Below are 22,656 nucleotides of genomic sequence, written 5' to 3' on the forward strand. Positions count from 1 at the left end.
CTATGACAAGCCTGGACTCAGGTAATTAGTAACCACCACCCCCCCCATCCCTTCCTTCTCAGACTGCACCCTGCACATAAGGTTAAATTCACATTTCACAGATACAAACCGAGGGGAATAAACTTTAGAACAGTTCTGAAAATCCCATTTAACTCTACTTAAAATGAACAGTGCATGCAAATGATTGGGATACCAATTGGGATATACAGTATGTGAATATAAGAAAGAAGTAGTTTCATCTAAAGTGCAATGTCACCTTCAATAACTGCTAGAAATTAAAACGTGTAATTAAAGTAGTACAGTTTTAATCAAGAAACAAATTGCTGGGATCACTAAAACAAAAGTGTATTGTTAAGTTAATATCTACACCAGGACCATAAGCAGCTTTTGACCACGGCAGGTTTTACTGCACTGATTAAAACAGTTTTTAAACACAAATTCATCATCTTCAGGGACAAAAAAAAAGAAAAATACGTTTAATTTGAAAGAATTAAATAGCGTGCAGCATGAAGTTAAATTAAGTTGTTTAACAAGGAAACACAATTTAAATGGTGATCTTTGTAGATTCTATTAATGCATTCTTCAGTTTAAAATAATGTTGTTTTTACAAATCTTGAAACTAAACAAACACAAACAGGGTAACTTTGTACTCGCCCAAATTTTACTTTTTCTTAATGCATAGGAACATACGGTAGGAGAAACCTGGGTACTTGTTTCCTAGAACGGCCACAATCGTGAGTGATCGTGGCTCTTAATTAAGGGACACGATCCTCACGATGTGGCCGATTTTTTACAATTTTTTCCATTTGATTGACAGAAATTGGGTCAATCGGTCGGTCGCGACCAATTAAAATCGGCCGCGATGCGACCGACCGATTGACCCGATTTTTCCATAGACTTCAATGTTAAAAAATCTTTTAATATTGAAATCGGTCGGTCTTGTGCCATTATAATGGCACAAGATGAGATGGACTTGATTAAGTCCATCTCACATAGGGAAAAATGATAAAAAAGGTGAAATGGGCCAATATGACCCATTTCACATTTTTTATGTGCCCGCCATGACCCCACGATAGACGTGAACCCGAAGCGTGGCGAGCGCAGCGAGCCCGCGAGGGGCGGCGGTGCGCGTCCTCCGACCTTTTCATTCCCCTACTATCCACTAGGGCGTGGAGTGAGAATATAATAGTGTGGCGAGCGCAGCGAGCCACCGAGCCCGAAGCGTGGCGAGCGCAGCGAGCCCCGCGAGGGGACGCGTATACCTGTGAAGTTAGACGCGTCCCCTCGCGGGGCTCGCTGCGCTCGCCACGCTTCGGGCTCGGTGGCTCGCTGCGCTCGCCACACTATTATATTCTCACTCCACGCCCTAGTGGATAGTAGGGGAATGAAAAGGTCGGAGGACGCGCACCGCCGCCCCTCGCGGGCTCGCTGCGCTCGCCACGCTTCGGGTTCACGTCTATCGTGGGGTCTAGCACACTTATTAACATTTGGGGGGGCAATTTAAACAAATCTGGTGAAAAAAAAAAAAATCGTGTGAAAAATCGGTCGATCGGATCGGTCGCATCGTATGCGACCAAATCGCATGCGATGCGATCGATCCGATTTTTTATCTTACGACCACAACGATCTAAATCGTTGTGGCCGTTCTAGGAAACAAGTACCGAAACCTGGAGCAAGGTGTAAAATTAATATTATTAGTTGACAATGGGGCAGACGTATTAAGCCTGGAGAAGAAATAAACTGGAGATAAAGTGAAAGGAGATAAAGCACCAGCCAATCAACTCCCAACTGTCATTTTCAAACAGTTCATTGGCTGGTGCTTCATCTCCTTTCACTTTATCACCAGTTTATCTCTTCTCCAGGCTTAATACGTCTGCCCCATTGTCAACTAATAATATTAATTTTACACCAGTTTATCTCTTCTCCAGGCAGGGCCGCCGACAGGGGGGTGCTATGGGAATAATTGTCCCAGGCATGGCCTCTCTGACAGGGGGGTGCTGCGGGTATAATTGTCGCCAGCACCCCCATTCACTGCAGCTGCCGCTTGCCTACGGGTCAGCTGGCCACCGTCCCCCACTTCACAGCGGTGGGCCGCGGGTCCTCCGCAGCCAGCTGCACATACACAGCAGTCCCCAGGCCCTGCAGGATCCTCCTGCTGCCCAGGGACATACACAGGCAGTGCTGCGGGCAGCAGGAATGCTGGGCACCCGCACTGTAAGCTGCACATGGTGTGACTTCATTGCGCGGCTTACAGTGCGTGCAGACAGCATGCCAGATGCCAGAGGATGGCCGCAGGTATCCTTTTCATACAAGGCGCCGCAGGGAGGGGGGCGTCAGGGATTTTGTTAGTCCCTGGCCCCACAATATCTGATGGCAGCCCTGTCTCCAGGCTTAATACATCTGCCCCAAAATCTGCAACAAATAACATCATTTACAATTAACCTCCTGCATTCTGACATTTTCCAGCAACTTTGGTGTCTTTATTGTCTTTATTTACTTCTATGATATTGCAATAGGCTTCAGCAGGACAAAAATGTGAACATTTGGTGCTTTTCCTATAATAGTTCTCAAAAATGTTGCATGACATGCAGAGCAGACTGATGTAAAATCACTTCAGAGGATACACTACTTTCAAATGGATGGATTTATTTTAAGTGGCCTTATGTGGAAGAGACCAAGTTAACTGTAGGTGGGCCCAGGCACCAATTGGCTGGTTACTTTGACTGGGATACTGGCGGGGAGTGCACTGCTGGCAGCGGCATACAATGAGTCAGTGGGAGTCATTTTAATGCTGGCAGCTGTGAGCCCATGCACTGTGACAGGCCACTGGCTGCACTGCCTCTTTTTCCACCACTGGACCAAGAGCTTTAATTTGGTATATGGTGTGCCCTGCTCAAGCAACGGCTTCTTAAAGATAAGCCACTAGTAAGTCACTCATGAAAATCACCCTTAAGGCCCATACACACTGGGTTATTTTGAACGGAAACAGCTCAGTTTTGTCGTTTGAGCGGCTTTCAGTTTAAAAGCCGCCCAGTATGTATGGGACGTGCAATGAACGGTGAAAACTGATCCGCATTCCCGCATCATCGCTGGTATAACCAGCAGATGAGCAACAGGGTGTACGGCTTTCCATACTGTCATGCTATGTCAAGCCGTCCACCCACGCAAAAATCGATTGCACAGGCGATTACACTCAGCATGTATGCACCTTTACACTATTGTATATAGATAGCAAGATTTTCATTTTTTTATTGTTTATGATATAAAATTGAAAAAATACAGAAAATATTCATAAACTAAACCCTAATGTAAAATTCACCTAACCATGCTGTCACATCCATTTGCTACTGAATAGAACATTATTCAGAACTCTCTGTTCTAGATTGCAACATTCCCCCAAGCATAAGACCATTATGAAACAAAATGCAGTGACTTATAATGATGTCTCTTGCAGAATATTTATCTGCAGGATCTGCCAGTGGATGAGCCGACTTTAAAAACATTTTACTGCTACTATAAACAAAATTATTTTCTGCAATTTACCATAATGGTTTTGATACCTCAACAGATTGCTTTATACAAGGAAATATTTGTCATTAGCAATACAGTGACTGCCATCACATTCCGGAGCATAGGAGCCTAATAGAAAGGTGGAAGCTTCCTCCTTTGTTGTGTCTGTTGCCGGAGTCGGGGCATTGATAATATACAAATTGTAGTTTATGTCTCTCCTGGTGTAGAAGCGTTCATTTAATTCTTTCAGCATCTCTGCAAGCTTTAATATTGTCAATTATTCTGTACATGACACCGTATTGGGTGGTGGTTGCCTGGAAACTCCCATCCTCTTGGTAATACTGATGACCAGTGGTCCTGATGATGGCAGTAAGAATACCAATGCCACCATCCTGGAAGAGGGAATCCAGATAGAGGTCAGGAAAGTATACCTAACCTTCCCACCCCCACACAGCCTTACCGTTACTCTCCATGCTAGTGCCTAAAACCAACTCCACCTTCTAAGTACCTAACTCTCCCACCCCACAGCCTAACCATAACCTTCCCCTCACTCACAGCCTGACAGTAACCCTCCCGCCCCACAGCCTAAACCTAACTTTACTTTCTAAATGCCTAACCCTCCCACCCCCCAGCCTAACCATAAACTTCCCCTCCCCCATGGAGTCTAACAATAAGTCCACTAACTAGTGCCTAAATCTAAACCCCACTCGCATTCCCAGAGTAACCAGCCCCGGTTACTCACCGTTTGGTATCCTGGCAGTCGTTGACATTCCAATTGATGTCCGGATTCCAGCACCAGTCTCCCAGCGGTAGTCAGGATGCCCGTGTCGGTACAGTGAATGCCGGCATCCTTAACACAAACCTAGCAATAGTATATAGGGCTGCAGAGCTGACCACTAATGTGAGATTTTGCCATCTGTGCAAATGTGAGTAGATCTGAGGCTTCCACTAATCTATAACTGAGACAGGTTGGAAGCGGTCATCTCTGACGTCACAGATCCTCCTCCAAAACTTCTGAGCATGCCTGTGTTTTTTCCACCACATTCAGAAAATGGCAGGTTTTCACCCCCAAATGCCGGCTCTCTATTGGTCAAATTATGGGAGATTCAGTTTACGATCTCTACACGTTTTCTTTTGCTGTTCGTGCATGCGCATTGCAAACGGTACACATGCGCAGTTGTTAGATAACCCCTTGATTAACAAATTTTCGAATCAGTGGTCAGGTCTGAATCAGGCTCATAATGCGATTACCAGATTGGCAGTCACATCATGCCATTTAAGGAACAGAGAAGAGTTGCTATGTGTTTGGAATCTGAGTCCCCAATCAGTACAATGGACCATGGTAAAACAGAAAACTGCACAGCGCTCGGAGAGGGAAAACCCCTAGCAGCCCTCACTCCTTGGGGGAAGTCTCGGTCCCCCTAGTGATACAATGGAGAGGGTTGGAGAGGGGAGTGCTGGCGCTCAGGGGTTTTGGTGGGGATAGTTTGGTGTAAGGAAAGTAGGAAGCTGGGAGCAATAACTGTGGGCTGGGTGTTGTGATGATGAAAGCAGGGGGCAATAACTGTAGGCTGGATGTTGGGATGATGTAGAAACTGGGAGCAATAACTGTAGGCAGGATGTTGATGATGAAGGTGATGGGAAGGTGATCCCTGACTGAGGTAGATGTTAAGGTATTCTATAGACCATCTATAATGATAAAAAATAATACTGTGTACGCCAGACAGCATCATACCTCCCAACTGTCCTGATTTTCGTGGGACAGTCCCATATCTATGTACTGTCCCACATTCCAGCCAGGATCGGCAGTGTCCCACAGTGGGGGGACAAGTCGGCGTCCCCCCTGTAAGTACATTGAATAGACAGTGTCTATTGTGTACATGTGCACAGCGGTGGTGAAAACAGGGGCGTGGCCTCACAAGAGTGCCATGATCATAGGCCATGCCCCATGGTCTTGAGGCTTCCTTCCGCCGGGACAGCGTTAAGAGGTATGCAGTATCCAGTGTATAAAAAGACCAATATTTACATTAATGTACAGGGAAGAGTGGTATATATAACTGATAGTGCGCATGTTAAAATAAAGCCTCCCACAAAAAGGTTGATAATAGGGCAGCCATAGCGTGTAAACATAAATCTGTTCCTATGATGCCTCAGAGTGACTAGGGGCCAATAAGAGTCAATGAATAAGGATGTAATTACCATCCACCTTAGTAGTAGGCCAATGGATATCTAGGATATCTCTGCCTCCCTACTTGGCCACAGCTGTGGATTACAGTACCCTACTTTGGACAACATTCCAGCATCACGTGTCCAGCTTCTAAGCTTCTGGGAGATATATGGATCCATTGGCCTACTACTAAGGTGGACGGTAATCACATCCTTATTCATGGACTCCTAATGGACTCTTATTGGCCCCTAGTCACTCTGAGGCATCATAGGAATGGACAGCCCTATTAGCAACCTTTTTGTGTGGGGCTAATTTTATTTTAACATGTGCACTATCAGTTATATATATACCAGGCATGTGTTTCCTAACATGTGGTCACATACCGTATTGTATTAAATCATATTTCATTGTAAAATCAGTCCAATCTATTTATCTTTAATTTTATTCTAAAAAATCTCTTATTACACCCCCCCCCCCCCCATCTTTTCTATCAATGTCCAGGGTCATTATTAGGTTCTCATACTGCTCCCCCACACACCCGCTTTTGCTCCAATGTTCCATTACAATGAAAGATTGCGGGCTGCATTTGGAACACCCTTACAAATCCTGCATCTCTTCTGTTCATTCACTTTGCATTTTGTTACTTGATAAAAACTTTTATTTTTTAATGCATTATTATGTTGCTGCATTTTTTCCACTGTAGAACTTTGCACAGTACTGTGTGTGTGTGTGTGTGTGTGTGTGTGTGTGTGTGTGTGTGTGTGTGTGTGTGTGTGTGTGTGTGTGTGTTTTTCACAGGGGCTGGTGCAGGTTTAGTTTGGTCTCCACTACAGAATGTCATCTGACCTGCCCCTTGATGTAATTAGACTATAATATGGTAAGTTTGGGTTGTAAGACAGGAACAAGAGGACACTGGATAGTATCAGAACAGAAGTAAAAGTCAATACAAGCTAGGATCAGGAACTAGAATCACTGTCAGGAACAAGCCAAGAATTGATGCACATTCACAGCCTATATGCAAAAATGAGGAACATTGAGTATAAGAGTTGGCCTATGACTATGCAGATTGATCACTGCAGTGCAGTAGCTATGCAGGTACCTTATTTTTGTATGTACGAACGTGCAACTAATAGCACACTAAAAAACTGTGATGACGCATCTGCAATTTTGCAACCACTCCCCATTAACATCTACAAATGGTCACTTCCTGCTGACCCCTTTCCCATGAAATCCTCATTGCAAGCAGGATCACAGCAGCACCTTGACACATGTACAGTGAGATTGAAGTACATCACAGTCTACTGATAATGCATGAACATCAGCATGAGCATACGAATTGCATGAACATCATCCATAGTGTGTAAATATAAATTGGACCCACCTTTAATAAAGGCCCAGTAAGTTAGCTAAATGGCACCTGATGGTGTCTATGATCAGCTGACAGCGAATCGCCAGGGATCCTGGAAGCCATTTGGCCATGCTACAAAAAGCAGGGTGGCAAGATGATGCCATCACATCCCAGACTATGGCCCAGAGTATTACACACAGTCATACACAATAACCAGATTCTAGAGTAACACTAATCCAAGCAACTACAGTACATTCTATATTGAGTAAACTCATATGTTCACTCATGTACTATTTCTAACTTGGCCCACCTACTGGGCAAAGATGGTATTACTTAACCTATTTTATCTTTAATAATGTAATACAGGTCGAGTATCCCCTATCCGAAATGCTCGGGACCACGAGCATTCCGGATAGGGGAATTTTTCGGTTTTTGGAATAATTTTTTTAAGGCATACTTACCTGTCCCCTGATGGTGTCTGGTGGTCCCTCGGCGTCCACGCAGTCCCCGGGCGTCCACAGCAGGCCTCCGGCATCTTCTCTGGGTCTCCAGCGGTCCCGGGAATGCATTGCACCGGCACGCGCGCACACTCGCGCAATGCATTCCTGGGACCACTGGAGACCCTGGAGAAGATGCCGGAGGCCTGCTGTGGACGCCCTGGGACTTGGTAAGTATGAAAAGAGGGTTAGGGGGGGGGGGAGGAATTATTCGAATGATTCCAAAAACCACAGTTTTTGGAATAATTCGGATAATGGATGCCCGGATACGGGATACTCGACCTGTACAACTAATCCAGACAAGCTAATTGCAATGAAAAATCAAAGCTGTAACTAATTAGTGCTTACCTAGAGCTCCCATCATTTAAATATATTACCCTGCTAGGGGCCCCACTTAGTTTTTTATCTGGCTTTGGTCTTTAATCTAAAGAAATAAGCATTCTGAGTTACACATAACTGGTGGCAAAACAAGGATGATGGCACCAAAAACAACATGTGCTAAGTTAAAGAAAAGGACATGATAGAGTTTTAAGTACATTTTTATAATGCAGCTAATTAAAATCTGATTTGTTTAATGAAGCATGAACATCCCACAAGTTAAACAGTGTTCCAAGAATCCGTACACATTGGTAATAGCAGGTGCTCTCGAAAAACAATGATAATTGGAGAATGTTTTACTTATAAGGGCACAATTATTGTTAATACCATCTGGTTTCATTTTGTATGTAATTAGGAAAGTTCCTACCACAGATTGCACAAGCTGCTCAGAGAAAAGGGTTAGGAAGACTGAACACTCATCATTTTAAGCAAGTGGTCTTTATATATGGCCAGAGACCGCTATTCAATTATGAAAGTTGAAATTAGAAGATGCTGGAAGATTGAGGGCCTTATTCTGGTCGGTGCGGCCGGATCCGATTATGCGGCCAGGACCGTGCGTGCGAAACCCCGCCTTCCTTACGGATCGCCAACTCCGTCCGTACGCGGTAAGAAGCTGTCCGAACGGACCGCACGTGTCTTTTACACGGAATACGCCTCCTACATCTAAGGGAACCTCCCCCATCATTCGATGGTCGCAGACCATCGAATGCAGGACCGAGTGCTCCACCAGCTCCCGCAACCTCAGACCACACGGACATTTTTCCGTGCAAAAGCAGGGATCTGGGCGGGCAGCTAACATCCGGCGATGTCATATGTCCGCCCCCTACATGTGCGTCACGGCCGCATTACCATACGTACGCCCAGCGTTTGCATGGGAACGCCCATGGAACGCGGGGCGTATGCATATGGTAATGAGCACAAATAGCCCTTCACGCCCCTCTCCACCCCCTCTTCGGAGTGTCCACATATCATGCGGGATTTGGCCGTACGCCCCGCTCGCACATGCGCAGACACAAAACATCGGCGGCCCGAACGCACGCGGATATATCCGCACCGACCAGAATAAGGGCCTGAGTAACACATGGTTATTACAAAATACATAGACAGTTTAAAAATGTATAAAATAACGACAAATTAAGTTTTGCAAAGCTCAATTCAAATTGCTCCAAAAAATAATTTAAATAATGACTATGTAAGATAACAACATGCACAATGCAGTTTCATGGAAGAATTGTTGGTACTTATGTAGTATCTGGGCTGCCGATTTTGTGATTGTATGCCTTACCTTAAGGCATACAATCAGATGCGATGCGATGCGATGCGATTCGATGCGATTTTGCATAGGATTCAATGTTAAGAAGGTCCTGTTCATTTCCCCACTATCCAAGTGGGCATAGAGTTGATTTTATATAGCGTGGCGAGCGCAGCGAGCCACCGAGCCCGAAGCGTGGCGAGGGGACGCATATTTTTTAAAAAGTATTCTGTGTCCCCTCACGGGGCTCGCTACGCTCGCCACGCTTCGGGCTCGGTGGCTCGCTACGCTCGCCACAGGTTTATATCCTACTCCATGCCCACTTGGATAGTGGGGAAAGGAAAAGGACCCCTTTTTCCCATTGAATTCTATGTTAAAATGGACTCAGACCATTTTAACATTGAATCCTATGGAAAAATCTTGACCATCGCATACGATGCGATGCGATCCGATTTCTAAATCGGACGCCCAGATACTACATAAGTACCGAATTGTTTGAGTTTTTACTATGGAAGCTCATAATGATGTCAGCAATCGGAAGTGTGCACATGTCCAATGACGCAAGATGGCTGTCAATGATGGGGAGAAGGCATTTTGTGTGGGTTCAGTTACAGTTGTGCAACAACATTAAAGAATGCACTTTGGGAAATCACCACTGATTAAATAATCTACAATTAGCATAATTGGGAGCTACTAGGTTGCAAAAATAATTATTTCTTTAAAACCGTTTAAAAGATAATAGAATCTGATTGGTTGCCTATAGCAACATCCCATCTGAAATAGAACTCCCATCTTAGTAAATAAACCACTAAAAGAGCTGCTTCTGCTCAGAAGAGTAGCTACATCCAAAACATATAGTGAAGGATGATACCCTATGGGGGAAATTCAATTCCGGGTCACGACTGTTGGGACGTCCGTTCTCGACGCGCTCGCCTGTTATCAGCAGGTGATATTTAATGGCCTGCTTGCCGATCAGCAAAAAAGGGGGCATGGTCATGTAAACGGCCGTGATCTTGATAATCCACGTCCGTTCTCAGCAAAACAGACCAGACAGCTTTTAAAGTCAGGTCCATTCTTCCAAGATGCCTCTTCAATGCTGTCTGGAAAGAATAGGCACCAGCTGCTTTTTCCCCGGTTGGAATTGAATACCCCCCTATGTTTGCAGGACTTTTTCTCCTGAAAAGATGGGGATTTGAAGCTCGATAATGACCATCAGTCAATCAGAGAAGAAAGATTGTGGCTAATCGGGTACTCCTTTAGAGAGGGCGTGCTAAGGAAGAGGATACCTTTTTCTATTAATTTTAATTGAACAATTCACATTCCCGTTCTAATCTGGCAGCAGGGGCATAGCCAGAATTGGGTGGGAATCATAGTAACACTTCTAGAGAAACACCTCTCCGCAATAGTTGAGTACTTACTTTACATTTACTACTGATTAATACTGCTAACATACTGTTAATACTTCATACTAATCTATACTGTTGTTATTATTAGGGTTTTGTTTTAATACATTTATGTTTTCTTGCAAAACTGCCCTGTTTGTTTCTCAGCAATTGTAACACCAAAAAATAAGGTACTTGTTTCCTAGCAGGGTGCCCAGTACGCTATTTGCGTACAGGGCTATTCTCCGTAATAAAATCGCATTGCATTGCATTGCATGGGCCATTTTAGTGCCATGCAATGCAATGCAATGCGATGCAATTTTTTATGTAATTTATTCACTGCTCTGTTGGCCGGAGGGGATCACAGCGCAATTTTATAGGGTGCAATGCCATGCCATTAGCTATACACTTGTATGACATACAATGAGGTTTTAGTCACCCCCCCCCCCCCCCCCACTATCCACACCACCCAAAGCGTGGCGAGCGGAGCGAGCCCTGCGAGGGGCGGCGGAATGCGTCCTCCCGACCTTTTCATACCCCCACTATCCACGTCGGTGTGGAGTTGAATTTATATAGTGTGGCGAGCGAAGTGTGGCGAGCGGCCGCGGATTACTTTACATGTATTCCCCGTCCATTCGCCACGCTTTGGGCTTGGTGGCTCGCTGCGCTGGCCTCACTATATAAAAACAACTCCACGCTGACGTGGATAGTGGGGGTATGAATAGGTCGGGAGGACGCGTTCCGCTGCACTCGCCACACCTCATGGTGGCATGGATAGTGGGGGGGTCAGAAAACCCTCATTGTATGTCATACAAGTGTATAGCAATGGCATGGCATTGCACCCTATAAAATCGCATGCGATCGCATGCGATTTTGCCGGAGGTGCGATGCGATGCAATCCCCTGGGTCAACAGAGCAGTGAATAAATTGCATTAAAAAATCAAATCGCATCGCACGCCTCTAAAATCGCCCATGTGATGCGATGCAATTTCACTACGGTAGCGTACGTAGAAAAACTGGGAGCCCTGCTAGGAAACAAGTACCAAAAATAATTTGTCACCAGATTTTTCTTAATTCAGAAATTAGCCATACCTCAAGAATTTAAAACAAATAAATTTAAAATCGATTCAGTTGCTGGGCCAAAACATGTTAAGATCTCAGCAATACTGGCGCTGTACGTGGACTTTTGCATATTATAATAACTTGGTGAACTGCACCCAAAACTCACTTTCCAGTTATGGGTAGCATTCTTCTTTATAAGTGCTGTATGCCACCATACTGAATAATAATGCTTTTTATTCAATGCTGGGAAAAGGATACCTTAATTGGATAATCCTGTATATTTACATCCTGTATATTAGATGGTTAGTTCACATAAATATGTAATTAAAAAAAACAACTGGATATTCTGGTTTAATGAAGTAAACTGTACAAAACCCATAATGCATCACTTCAGCATGGGCAGAAAATAAACACAGTAGCTTGCAAACCACAGCCATCTGTCAGCAGATGTCCTAGTTTCCCTATAAATCAAATCTGGTCAGCTTAAGTGTTTACTATGAGGCCCCTCTAAAGATGCAATCGTTCATCCAGTGATGTTAAAACAGCGATAACTGTTCATTATCCTAATTCCATAATGCAACATGGGTGCTAATACATAATATAATGTATATAGATAAAGTGGTTTCATGTCTTGACCGCTTAATGTTTTACTATTCATAAGCAACTAATATAAACAACAACACATGGAAACATTTTTGAAGTTAATACATTAATGCAGCAAATACACACCCACTAATCGGAAATTACATAAAATAAAATAAAAATATTAAAGAATACAAATACAAAAACAGATTAGAAGGATCAAAGCTGGGAGACAGATGGCCTCATTTACCTCTAAATAACAAAAATAAATAAAACAATGTTTCAATTCAATTTAATGATTGACTAATTCTAACTTATTAATAGAAGTTCTCAAATAAGATTTTTTTAACACGTCACATGCGTAAAAAAAAAGTAAATGATGGACCCAGGCACTAATTCATGTTTGTATGCACATACTGTACAATTGCAAGTGCCATTTTCTAAACCACAGAATGTTAGCAAGTGGAACTGCCATCCAGAAATAAATAGAGACACCTAGCGGAGCCATCGCAAACTCCTTCACAATTGCGTACACATTGCCATCCTGTACGCATAAAAACAAGCAATATTGAGGCTAAAGGTAGACCTATGGCTATGCAGAATGGACATGGCAGTAGCGAAGCAAGAGCCATGTTTTCGCATGTACAAACTCTCAGCTGATGGCGGATATACTCCATTAAAACGGCCATGACATTTTTCTAACCATAAATTCCCCTTTAACATTTCCAAACGGTCACTTCCTGTCTGTCAGTTCTCATTGTGAGTGGGATTGCATCGCCATCTTGGCACATGCGCATAATGATCGCAGCATAGAAGCAATCTCCATTGCGTACAAACCCAAATTAGGCCTACAGAGGGGTTTTATTTGCAAAGTGATTGACAGTAAGGGGCGGTTTGTGGGAGGCAACAAGGGTGTGGAAACTCAAACACATCATATTGCAATTGTTTCTGGAGCATGTTACTGGCGCCGATATCTCACTTCCAGTGGGTATGAATCACTGGGTCAACCACTGATGGTCAACAGGGCTTAGGTCAACACCTGAAATAGGTTGACAAGGCTAAGGTCTACAGGGTTGGAATGTCGAATCAAGCATTAGGTCGACAATGGCAAGGTTGACAGTCAAAAGGTCGACATGAGTTTTTCAAAACATGTTGTCTTGAACGTCGTCATAGTCGACATGGAAACCGTCATAGTGTACCGCATCCCCTTACATGGCTCACTGTGCTCGCCATGCTTTGGGCACACTATTCTATTCTCTCTCCACACCCTAGTGGATGGTAGGGCATGAAAGTTGTCTCAAAACAAAAATGTGAAGAACTCATTTCGACCTGTTGACTGTCAACCTTGCCATTGTAGACCTAATGCTTGTGTTGACCTTTGAACCCTGTCGAAGTTAGCTATGTCAACCTACTTCAGGTGTGGACCTAAGGCCTGTCGAACTTCAGTTGTCAACATAATTATGGTCAACCTAATGACCGTATCCCCTTCCAGTGGCCATGCTACACGACCATGGATTAAATGAGCATCTGAATGTAGCATCTTTGTATGCAATTGACTACACCAGCGGGCGTTTCAATACAAATCTGCCAGCTGCAACATTTGCATATTGTCGCACACTTGCTTGTACAAATTTGCAGCTGTGTCTGCATTTTTGTACATATCCAAATCAGGGCTTTTGCTTTTAATAATTGTCACATTGTCATACTGTACTTGATAGATGTTGAAAGCAATTCTATAGAGAGGGGTTGCCTAAACATGTCCAACTTTAAATGTTCATACAGTATATGAATATCACTTGAAGAAAATAGAAATTTTGTAAAACATCATATTCGTATAGATTTCTTCACAAATGAAGAGATATTTAATATTTAAAGGTTTTAAATTAATATACATTTTAGACTTTTTTAGATTTTATTTGACATAAAAATTAAGATTTTAAAGTTTGATCAAGGCATAATATGTTTTTGAATTAATTGGACTAAAATAGTACCAACTGCCAATAAACGATGGGTTTGCTGATCTCAATAGGGGGAGATATAAAGTATCACCCAATCAACTCCTAACTGCCATGTTACAGGTGATGTTTGAAAAATGACAGCTAGGAGCTAATTGGTTTGTAGTTAATCGCTTTCCAAGGCTTAGTAAAAAAAAAAAAATCATAAAGAAATATATTTCATCTGAAATAATCTGTCAGAATTGCTGAAAGTAATTGTAATAAACCAAACTGAGACTTAGGGGGAAATTTACTAAAGGAAATTTGTAAAAAAAAATAGGTGTATTTGTATCCAGAAATTTACTATCCCGAAAATACAGCAATTTGTATTCGTATTGATAGCATATCAATACGAATACGAATTGCCGTATTTTCGGGATAGTAAATGTCAAAAATAAGGGTATTTCTGGATACAAATACACCTATTTTTTTACAAATTTCCTTTAGTAAATTTCCCCCTTAATAACCAGACTCCTGATGCATATGACATTTGCCGCTGATTGTACCCGTCACTGTAACATTCAGGAGGAGAGGCCATTTGTATAGGGTTTGACAAACTCATTGTTTCAGTGTATATACAAATCAGTAAGTGTCAGAGATAATGTCCCACACATGCAATTTACTATAATAGAATAGAACAGAACAGAACATTTATGCAATAACATGTACCGAAATACAAAGTTTAAAACATATTCAAAGAAAAACAACTGAAGTTATTTCATGATAATGAAAGCCGCTGTGCTTTAAATGCCAATTCACTCTTGTCCGAATGCCTAGACACAGCCTACATATTAAACATTTTCCAGGGCTCAGAGCCTGGAGAGTCGTCATAACTGAGGCACCGATGCACCAACAGACAGTAGCATTAGAAGGTGGGTGCAGGTCACACCCATGTGTCACCATCGGAGAGGGTGACACCAAAATGCCAGCTTCCCTACAGTTACAGGAGCCGGGTGCTCCAGTACGATGCTCTTCAGTAGCACCTGGCTGTCATAGAGGAGGAGCCTACATTGCAGGCAGGTATTGGGGCAGCCTAGTTCCTCCCGGTATACTGCCCTCTTTAACTTAGGCAATGACACTGCTTCAGCTAGACCTGGTGATGCCTCTTCCAACAGGGTGTGTATATTAAATATTACACAGCAGTATATCAGTAAGTATACTTTTCAATTCAGAATAACTTGTTTATTTGAAGTTTTATGCAATGGATTTTCTCAGTTATGACCAAGGAGTCATTTTGGAAACAAGCGATTGAATCTCGAGTGTCCCATCAACAAGAATATGTCTGGGGTTCACAACAGTAACCATGGAGATTGTATAACAAGACAAACTAATCATTACTTACAGTAAATAGCTGACTGTTGCTCTCAGAGCCAGATTAACTATGAGGCAGAGGGGGACTGCAGCTCCAGGGCTCTACATATCCACACAGTTTCTATTACAAGATGGGTTAAAAGTTTTCCTAATGTAATCAGGCTTTTTGGTACACAACATTTTTTGTCTTCCCACCTCCATTTCTGCCATTTATTTTTGTTAACTGATTCACAGTTATTTTAGGCCATTACATTATGGGGTACTTATGTAGTATCTGGGCGCCCGATGCAATAATCACATCGCATGCAACCAAATTGCATGCGATGCGATGGACCCGATTTTCCATAGGATTCATTGTAAAAATGGTCTTGTTCATTTCCCTACTATCCAAGTGGGCATGGAGTTGGATATAAACCTGTGGCGAGCGAAGCGAGCCACCAAGCCCGAAGCATGGTGAGCGCAGCGAGCCCCGCGAGGGGACACAGATTATTTAAAATGTATTCCATGTCACCAAAATAATCCGCTGCGCTCCCCACGCTTCGGGCTCAGGCTTATATCCAACTCCATGCCCACTTGGATAGTAGGGAAATGAACAGGACCATTTTTACATTGAATCCTATGGAAAATCGGGTCGATCGCATCGCATGCGATTTGGTCAGATGCGATGCGATCGTCCCGACCCGATTTCAAAATCGGGCGCCCAGATACTACATAAGTACCCATTATGGTTATTTCAGTTAGTTATTACAGTTCAATAACGTTTTTATCCAAATCCATCCAGTTGCAGGCACAGAATTGGCTCACCAGGTAAAAGTTCTCGGCAGCATACACCAACGGGAAGTCTGACTGAGAACCCAATCCCAAATACCCTAGTATATCCTCCAATGTTACCACTTTGTGAAGTTTTCTTCCAAATCATTCCAGTACAAGGTCTTCCATCTTTTTTCTTGTGTTGAACTTTGTCGCATTATCCTTTTGCTTGTATCAATCTTTTGTCAATGTCGAACTTGTACATGTTGATCAATGACTGACATTGTCTCTGATCTATACCATACCTATTTTGCCAAGAGGACCAACTGACTCCAAGCTTCTAGTATGTTTTCAGGATTCCAGTGTTTTCTTCCAAATCCATCCGGTGGAAGGCCCAAAACAGGATTCTTGAGACAATGTTCTGACCCACTCAATCCACCATGAGGTCCAACCAGGACCCAAACCCCCCAAAACATTGGCAGCATACAACTGGATCACGCTGCATTGGTTTCATCCCAAACGGTGCACGGGGAACTGAATACATAACCAGACAGACACACAAACAAATAAATAGATCAATGTAATTTATATATAAGCTACAGTATATGGCCCTGGCTCAAAAGGGGTTCGATTTTTCAGTGTATAGCCTGCCAGGTTTTTAAGTTGGATAATGTAGTCATTACCCAAATTAAGCCATGTAGTTACCTATGAAGGACAGACAGATACATATTTTCTGACACTTTTAAACTTTATAATTGACATGTTTTAATTGATTCTTAATTAGAAAATGTATTATTATCAATATTTCTGCAGTCATATTATTTTATCTTAATTGTTGAATGATTGCAATGGCTCCTTATGCATTGTGAACCTTCCTGATAGTGAGCCAAAGTGAGGTGAAAGTGGCGGTTTTTACCTATGGGCTTCAGGGCTGCAGCCCCCCCGGGTCTAATCCACCACTGTAATCAAGCAAGAGACTACACTGGCTTCCTGTGACTGGCAGTGACTTCCTATTGGAAGTCCGACCTGCCAGTCCCCAAGGCAGTCCCATTGGGAGGTGCTCCCTCCCTCCAGGATGCCTCGGCAGCAGCCCAAAAAAATCTGGGGTCTGCGCATGTGCAGTACCTACGTCGTATTGCTTATGCGCAGGTCTGTCATCTGTATTGTATTGATTTCCCTTTGTTTGCATAAAAGATGTCAACTTCACATTCAGCTGCAACCTCCTGTATTATGAGCTTATTGTGTACTGCTGACATCTCTTTCAACTGTAGTTTATCATTGGGTTGTTATGTTAACAATGATACATAACAATAATTGCACTAGGTTGGACTTCTGCTCCTCCTTCTATTACCCAGATCGATCAAAAACCATTGATAATTACTTGCTACAGGTCGCTGCACACTGGCACGTTGTCAGCATATAACCCATATTGCCATTTATAAAATGTCACATTGATCTTACCTTCCAAATCTTCTTTTTCAAAATGCGTTTTGAGTAGAGAACGTGTTCCTCCCCTGTCCACAACGGCTTCCTCATCGTTTCTCTGCCAAATAAAGAGAAAAACAACTCGGTCATTACAGTCTCCAAGTAGTAGTGATACTTTCTTTTACACTGTCAAACATTTTATTCTAAAATGTAGAAATTTATTTATAATGTACCTACCATTAGCAGACATGGGGCCAGATGCAATGAAGGCCAAGCTGGCCGGAGGCGCAGGTTACCCATCGAACTTGGACATTCTTTAAAAGTGGCAATCATTTCCAAGACAATGGTAAAATCTTATAAATGATAGCCATTTTAAAAAAAATAATTCAGCTGGGAATCTACACCTCCGACCAACTCAGGCTTCATTTGATCCAGTCCATGGTCCCCTTCTTACTACTGCTTATGTGTGGAAGTAAGGTGGGTCTCCGCTAATGCAAACTAGCTTATCAGTATGTGTACTAATAGCATGAGGATGTAGGGCCATCTCTGTAGAGGTAAATGTAGCAAAACAATATCTAAACAATATTCAAAAATATTCAAACTGTTACAATTTGATCTATGCTTATACAGGGTTCCAGTCAAGAAGTGGATCCCATATGGTTACATGCAGAAGGTTGACATAGTCAAAAGGTAGACAGGTCAACTACGTCTATAGTTGAACAGCCGACATAAGCATGGTAGACACACAAATGATCAAGACAAAAAAAATTGTCAACTTTTGCTTCATTTCCACTAGGGATGTGCAGATCCGGATTTCCAAATATGCCAGCACTCACTGATCAATATCCTGCTGGCCCTGGAGCCCGAATAGAAAACAAAAAGAAGTCCAAAGGAAATGATGACATTCAAGAGGCAAATATTACTTTAAAAAAGACATAGTGTATCAAATCAAGGTTTCGGGGGTATGAGCCTCTTCGCCAGGACACACCTCCAGCACTGCAGTAAATGTGTCCTGATGACGGGGCTCATACCCCGAAACGTTGATTTAATATATTATGTCTTTTTGAAGTTATATCTGGCTCGAGTGCCATAATTTCCCTTGGACTTATATATATATATATTTATACAAATAGCCAGCATCCTCATGGTGAAAACAAGTGAACAGCTGCTGCGTTGTGTCCAAACCATATAATATACATACAAAAAGTTCTAGAAGTAGGCACCCAGCGGACTTGATAAATATACCTTTCAACCTTTCTAAGGTGGCTGGAAACTACAAGCGGCACAACCTAAAAACGTTCTGTCACACCTTGATGGGTGTATCCTTGTCTTATTCAGACATACTCCAGAAATTATTATTGTTACCTATAAGTAGGCTTATTTTTCTCACAGACTATATATGCAAACAGTATATCTGTCTGCTACCACTTTATGAGACCCATATAATGAAAGAGAAAGACTTACAGATACAACCGCTCGTGTGTGTTTTTGCAACATTGTTTTTGCGACATTGCTGCTCAATGTTATTTTATGAGCTGCACGAGAGAATTGGACACGTGCGTGATGATGGGTTTGCGCCAATTTTCTCAACTCACAAATATTTGATAGATTACAATAATACAGAACATGCTCGATTCCAGTCATCAAGTACCTCAAACATGTCATGTTTTCTGGATTTCTTTAGTAATCTGCAGGTGTGTTAATCTATTTTAGTAATTACAATTGTCATGATTGGATGCCATCTTGTCATGAGCGACCGCCATTTTTACGCCAGAAGGAGCGTAATTGTACCACGCCATTCTGCCCTAATGGTAAATGTAATGGAGAAAGTGACCTGCCTTTGCCCTGGATGGTTGGGAGGACTGGGGGGTGAAGCAGGAAGGCAGATGGGATCTCTTTCCTTTGAAGTCCATGCTCTGTTTACAATACTGTTTCTGATATGGTGTGCTATCTACTCATCCTGTATTTTTATGAAAACTCCACAGGATAGCAGAGGTTATCTGCTTCCCCCCTGCATCTATAAAACTTGTACTGAAGTCCAGGGTCTCTGGCAAATGTCTTCCCAGACCAGAAGAGATGTCAGAAAAGCAATTCCCTTAGAACTCTAGACTGACACCTTATTTGAGATAAGAATTATTAGGAGGCCTCAGGGGGTGATTGAATGGCTAAATTGCTAAGCCTCAAAAGAGAAGTCAATTAGCCAGCCCCTGGGTATATCCTCAGGAAACCCCTGGACAAGGAAGATTCCTGAGGTGGGGGCTGTGATTGTGTGTGTTTTTGCCAATCTTAAAAGTGTGTGTCTCACAAGACATGTTGTTCATTTTCCTTGGGATGATACGGGTCCGATACCTGTCTCTGAAATGATCCAATATCCGGAGAGATTTCCACTCCAAACCCCGCTTCATGCTGTGTGTCCTTGAAGTGGTTTGTTTCTTTATTCCCATTTTGTTTTATTTTGAAACTGTTTTTACGTTTGACTTACCTATTAATCATATATCTTGTAACTTATGTTTTCTGTAATATACTGTAAGCCTTGTAGTGTTTTCACTTAATTAAAAAGTCATAATTAGTTCTGGTATCTGCTGTTTTCCAGCCCAAGCCTCTGACGAATTTGCCAGGGCGCTACCCTGTAACTCATAATTTGGTGTGTCGGCAGAATCAAAGCTGTCGCGGACTAAGTCCAAAAAGCTTACTTTGATTGGTGGCAAGCGGAATCGTGGTGAAATACGCACACGCTTGGGATACTCAGTAGAAGTGTCACGTGGCCGCGATTCTCAGATTGTCGTATCTGGGGAATCGCCGACTAGGGTCGTGACAACAATAATACAATAATGACAATAATTATTCCCCCTTTTCCCCACATATAAAAATCCTGTAAACATGACCTGTTGTGGGTACTTGGAGAATGGAAATGAGAACAACTGTCATACAGCATATATTTACACGCATGGCCACATTAACACACACAGAGAACTGTATAGGTTAATTTGTATCAGTCATGTTGTGGGATGTATGTCTGCATCAATACTATAGATTCCTCTATCCATATAATCGGGCAGATCTCAAATTAACATAGTGTCAGTGTGTCAAGGTCACATAAAGATAACCAATATGGAAGCCATTATTATCACCAATATCCATAGAAATGTTAATGATATATAATTTTACTGGGAAAAAAACACTGGACTGCCGTACAGCACAGCTATTACCGCAGAGATCCCTATGGGGGTCTGGAATCACTGGCAATGGTCCTATGTTGTGGAAAAGCATCAGTGCAGCTCATCAGCTGCTCAGCAGTATTAAGGGTTAACATTTTATAGAAACCTACAACATTGTTTCAGTAATATTACAATGAATGTATTTGCCCTCCACCAAAAGGAGGCAGAATATTTAATCAGTGACAAATTATCCTATGATTTTGTACATTTTGTTTTAAAGAGAATTCCATTTTTAATACCACATTTGGCTTCAGGGAGTTAATTAAAAACCTTGAGAGCTTCGGTGGCCTATTGCATCTAGTGGAAATATTTAATTATCAGCCAGGAATTGCCTACTGGAGTGTGGGGATGTTAGGAATCCTTTCTACAGGCGGCAGAGTGATAAAGGGGGATAGTCAACTTTAAAACGGTCTTTGTCTTCTTTTGTAAAGAAAATTTTTGTCATTCCAATTAATTGTACATTTTATTTTCAGTTTTGCCTGAATCGTTTTTTGCTAGAATAATTCTCTTATATTTGTCCACTCTCCTACATGTATGTGCAATGGGAGCAGGGGGGGGCACATCACTCTTCTACTGGCTCCCATGGTTAGTGAGAAGGACCACTGTTTCACAGCGCAGCTATAACACGGTATATTGCCGATTTTTAAGCGTGTCAACTCGGTTCTAGGTGCAGTATGAAAGCTCCATACCGGGTCAATAAACCCAGTAATTCAAACCATGTTAAAAGAAGGATCCTACATGGTTCAAAGCCAATCGATTTTGCAGTGTGAAAGCCTCAGAACCGGTATTTTGAACACATGACTGTGCCACAGAACGTGAGGGATACGGCCATTAGGTTTACAGCAACTAGGTCGACAAGCATTGGGTTAACACCACAAGGTTGACAGTCAAAAGGTCGACAGCCAAAAGGTCGACAGTCAAAAGGTCGACAGTCAAAAGGTCGACATGGGGTTTTTCACTGTTTTTTAAGCCGACATGTGCCGACAGGCGGTATTTCATGCCCTACCATCCACTAGGGCAGACATTCCCAACCACGGTCCTCAAGGCACACCAACAGTGCAGGTTTTAGTGATATCCAGGCTTCAGCACAGATGGTTTAATTAGAATCCCTCAGATACTAATTAAGTCACCTGTGCTCAAGCCTGGATATCTACAAAACCTGCACTGTTGGTGTGCCTTGAGGACCGTGGTTGGGAATGCCTGCACTAGGGCGTGGTGTGAGAATAAAATAGTGTGCCGAGCGTAGCGAGGGGGATGCGGTGCACCTCAAACTGTGTCCATGTCAACTGTGTTGACATTCGGGTCAAAAAACAGTGAAAACCCCATGTCGACCTTTTCACTGTCGACCTTGCCCATGTCGACCTAATGCTTGGGTCGACCTAATGTCCTGTCGACCTAGATACATGTCGACCTTGATCCATGTCGACCTAGACCAGGGGTGGGCAATTATTTCAGTTGAGGGGCCGCTTAACACTTCCAGTAAATGGTCGAGGGCCGCACTCAGGAAAAGGGGGTGTGGTCTCTCAAAAGGGGGTGTCCTTGAGTTTAGTGTACCAGACCATATACCTTCTCTGTGCTACTGCCGCGGAGGAGGCTGGGTCCTCAACCGTGGCAGTGATCGCGAAAACCCGCCAAAAAAGTGGGTCCCTGGGACCCTTTGATTTCTGAAATTTGGGGTCCTACCTGGCCTTTCTGGGTCCATATGGAGTGAAGGTTAATAATCTACCGGTGCGGTCTCCTCCTCATGGTTGTCTGCCAGGCGCCCTGCAACATCTCTCCG

General features: G+C 42.9%; 1 protein-coding gene across 4 annotated transcripts in view; it reads right to left on the reverse strand.

Moving 5' to 3' along the window:
* SLC4A10 (solute carrier family 4 member 10) overlaps positions 1–22,656 on the reverse strand; it is a 293,099-nt gene that overhangs the window by 172,623 nt on the left and 97,820 nt on the right. For all 4 annotated transcript variants that reach the window (XM_083153947.1, XM_083153946.1, XM_083153949.1 and 1 more), the window contains exon 2: positions 17,695–17,776. In XM_083153947.1, the coding sequence (XP_083010073.1) occupies positions 17,695–17,776 (82 nt within the window). The remainder of the gene's footprint in view (positions 1–17,694; positions 17,777–22,656) is intronic.

Source organism: Crinia signifera, chromosome 7 (assembly GCF_055691185.1).
Source record: "Crinia signifera chromosome 7, ASM5569118v1, whole genome shotgun sequence".
NCBI classification, from domain to species: Eukaryota; Metazoa; Chordata; class Amphibia; order Anura; family Myobatrachidae; genus Crinia; species Crinia signifera.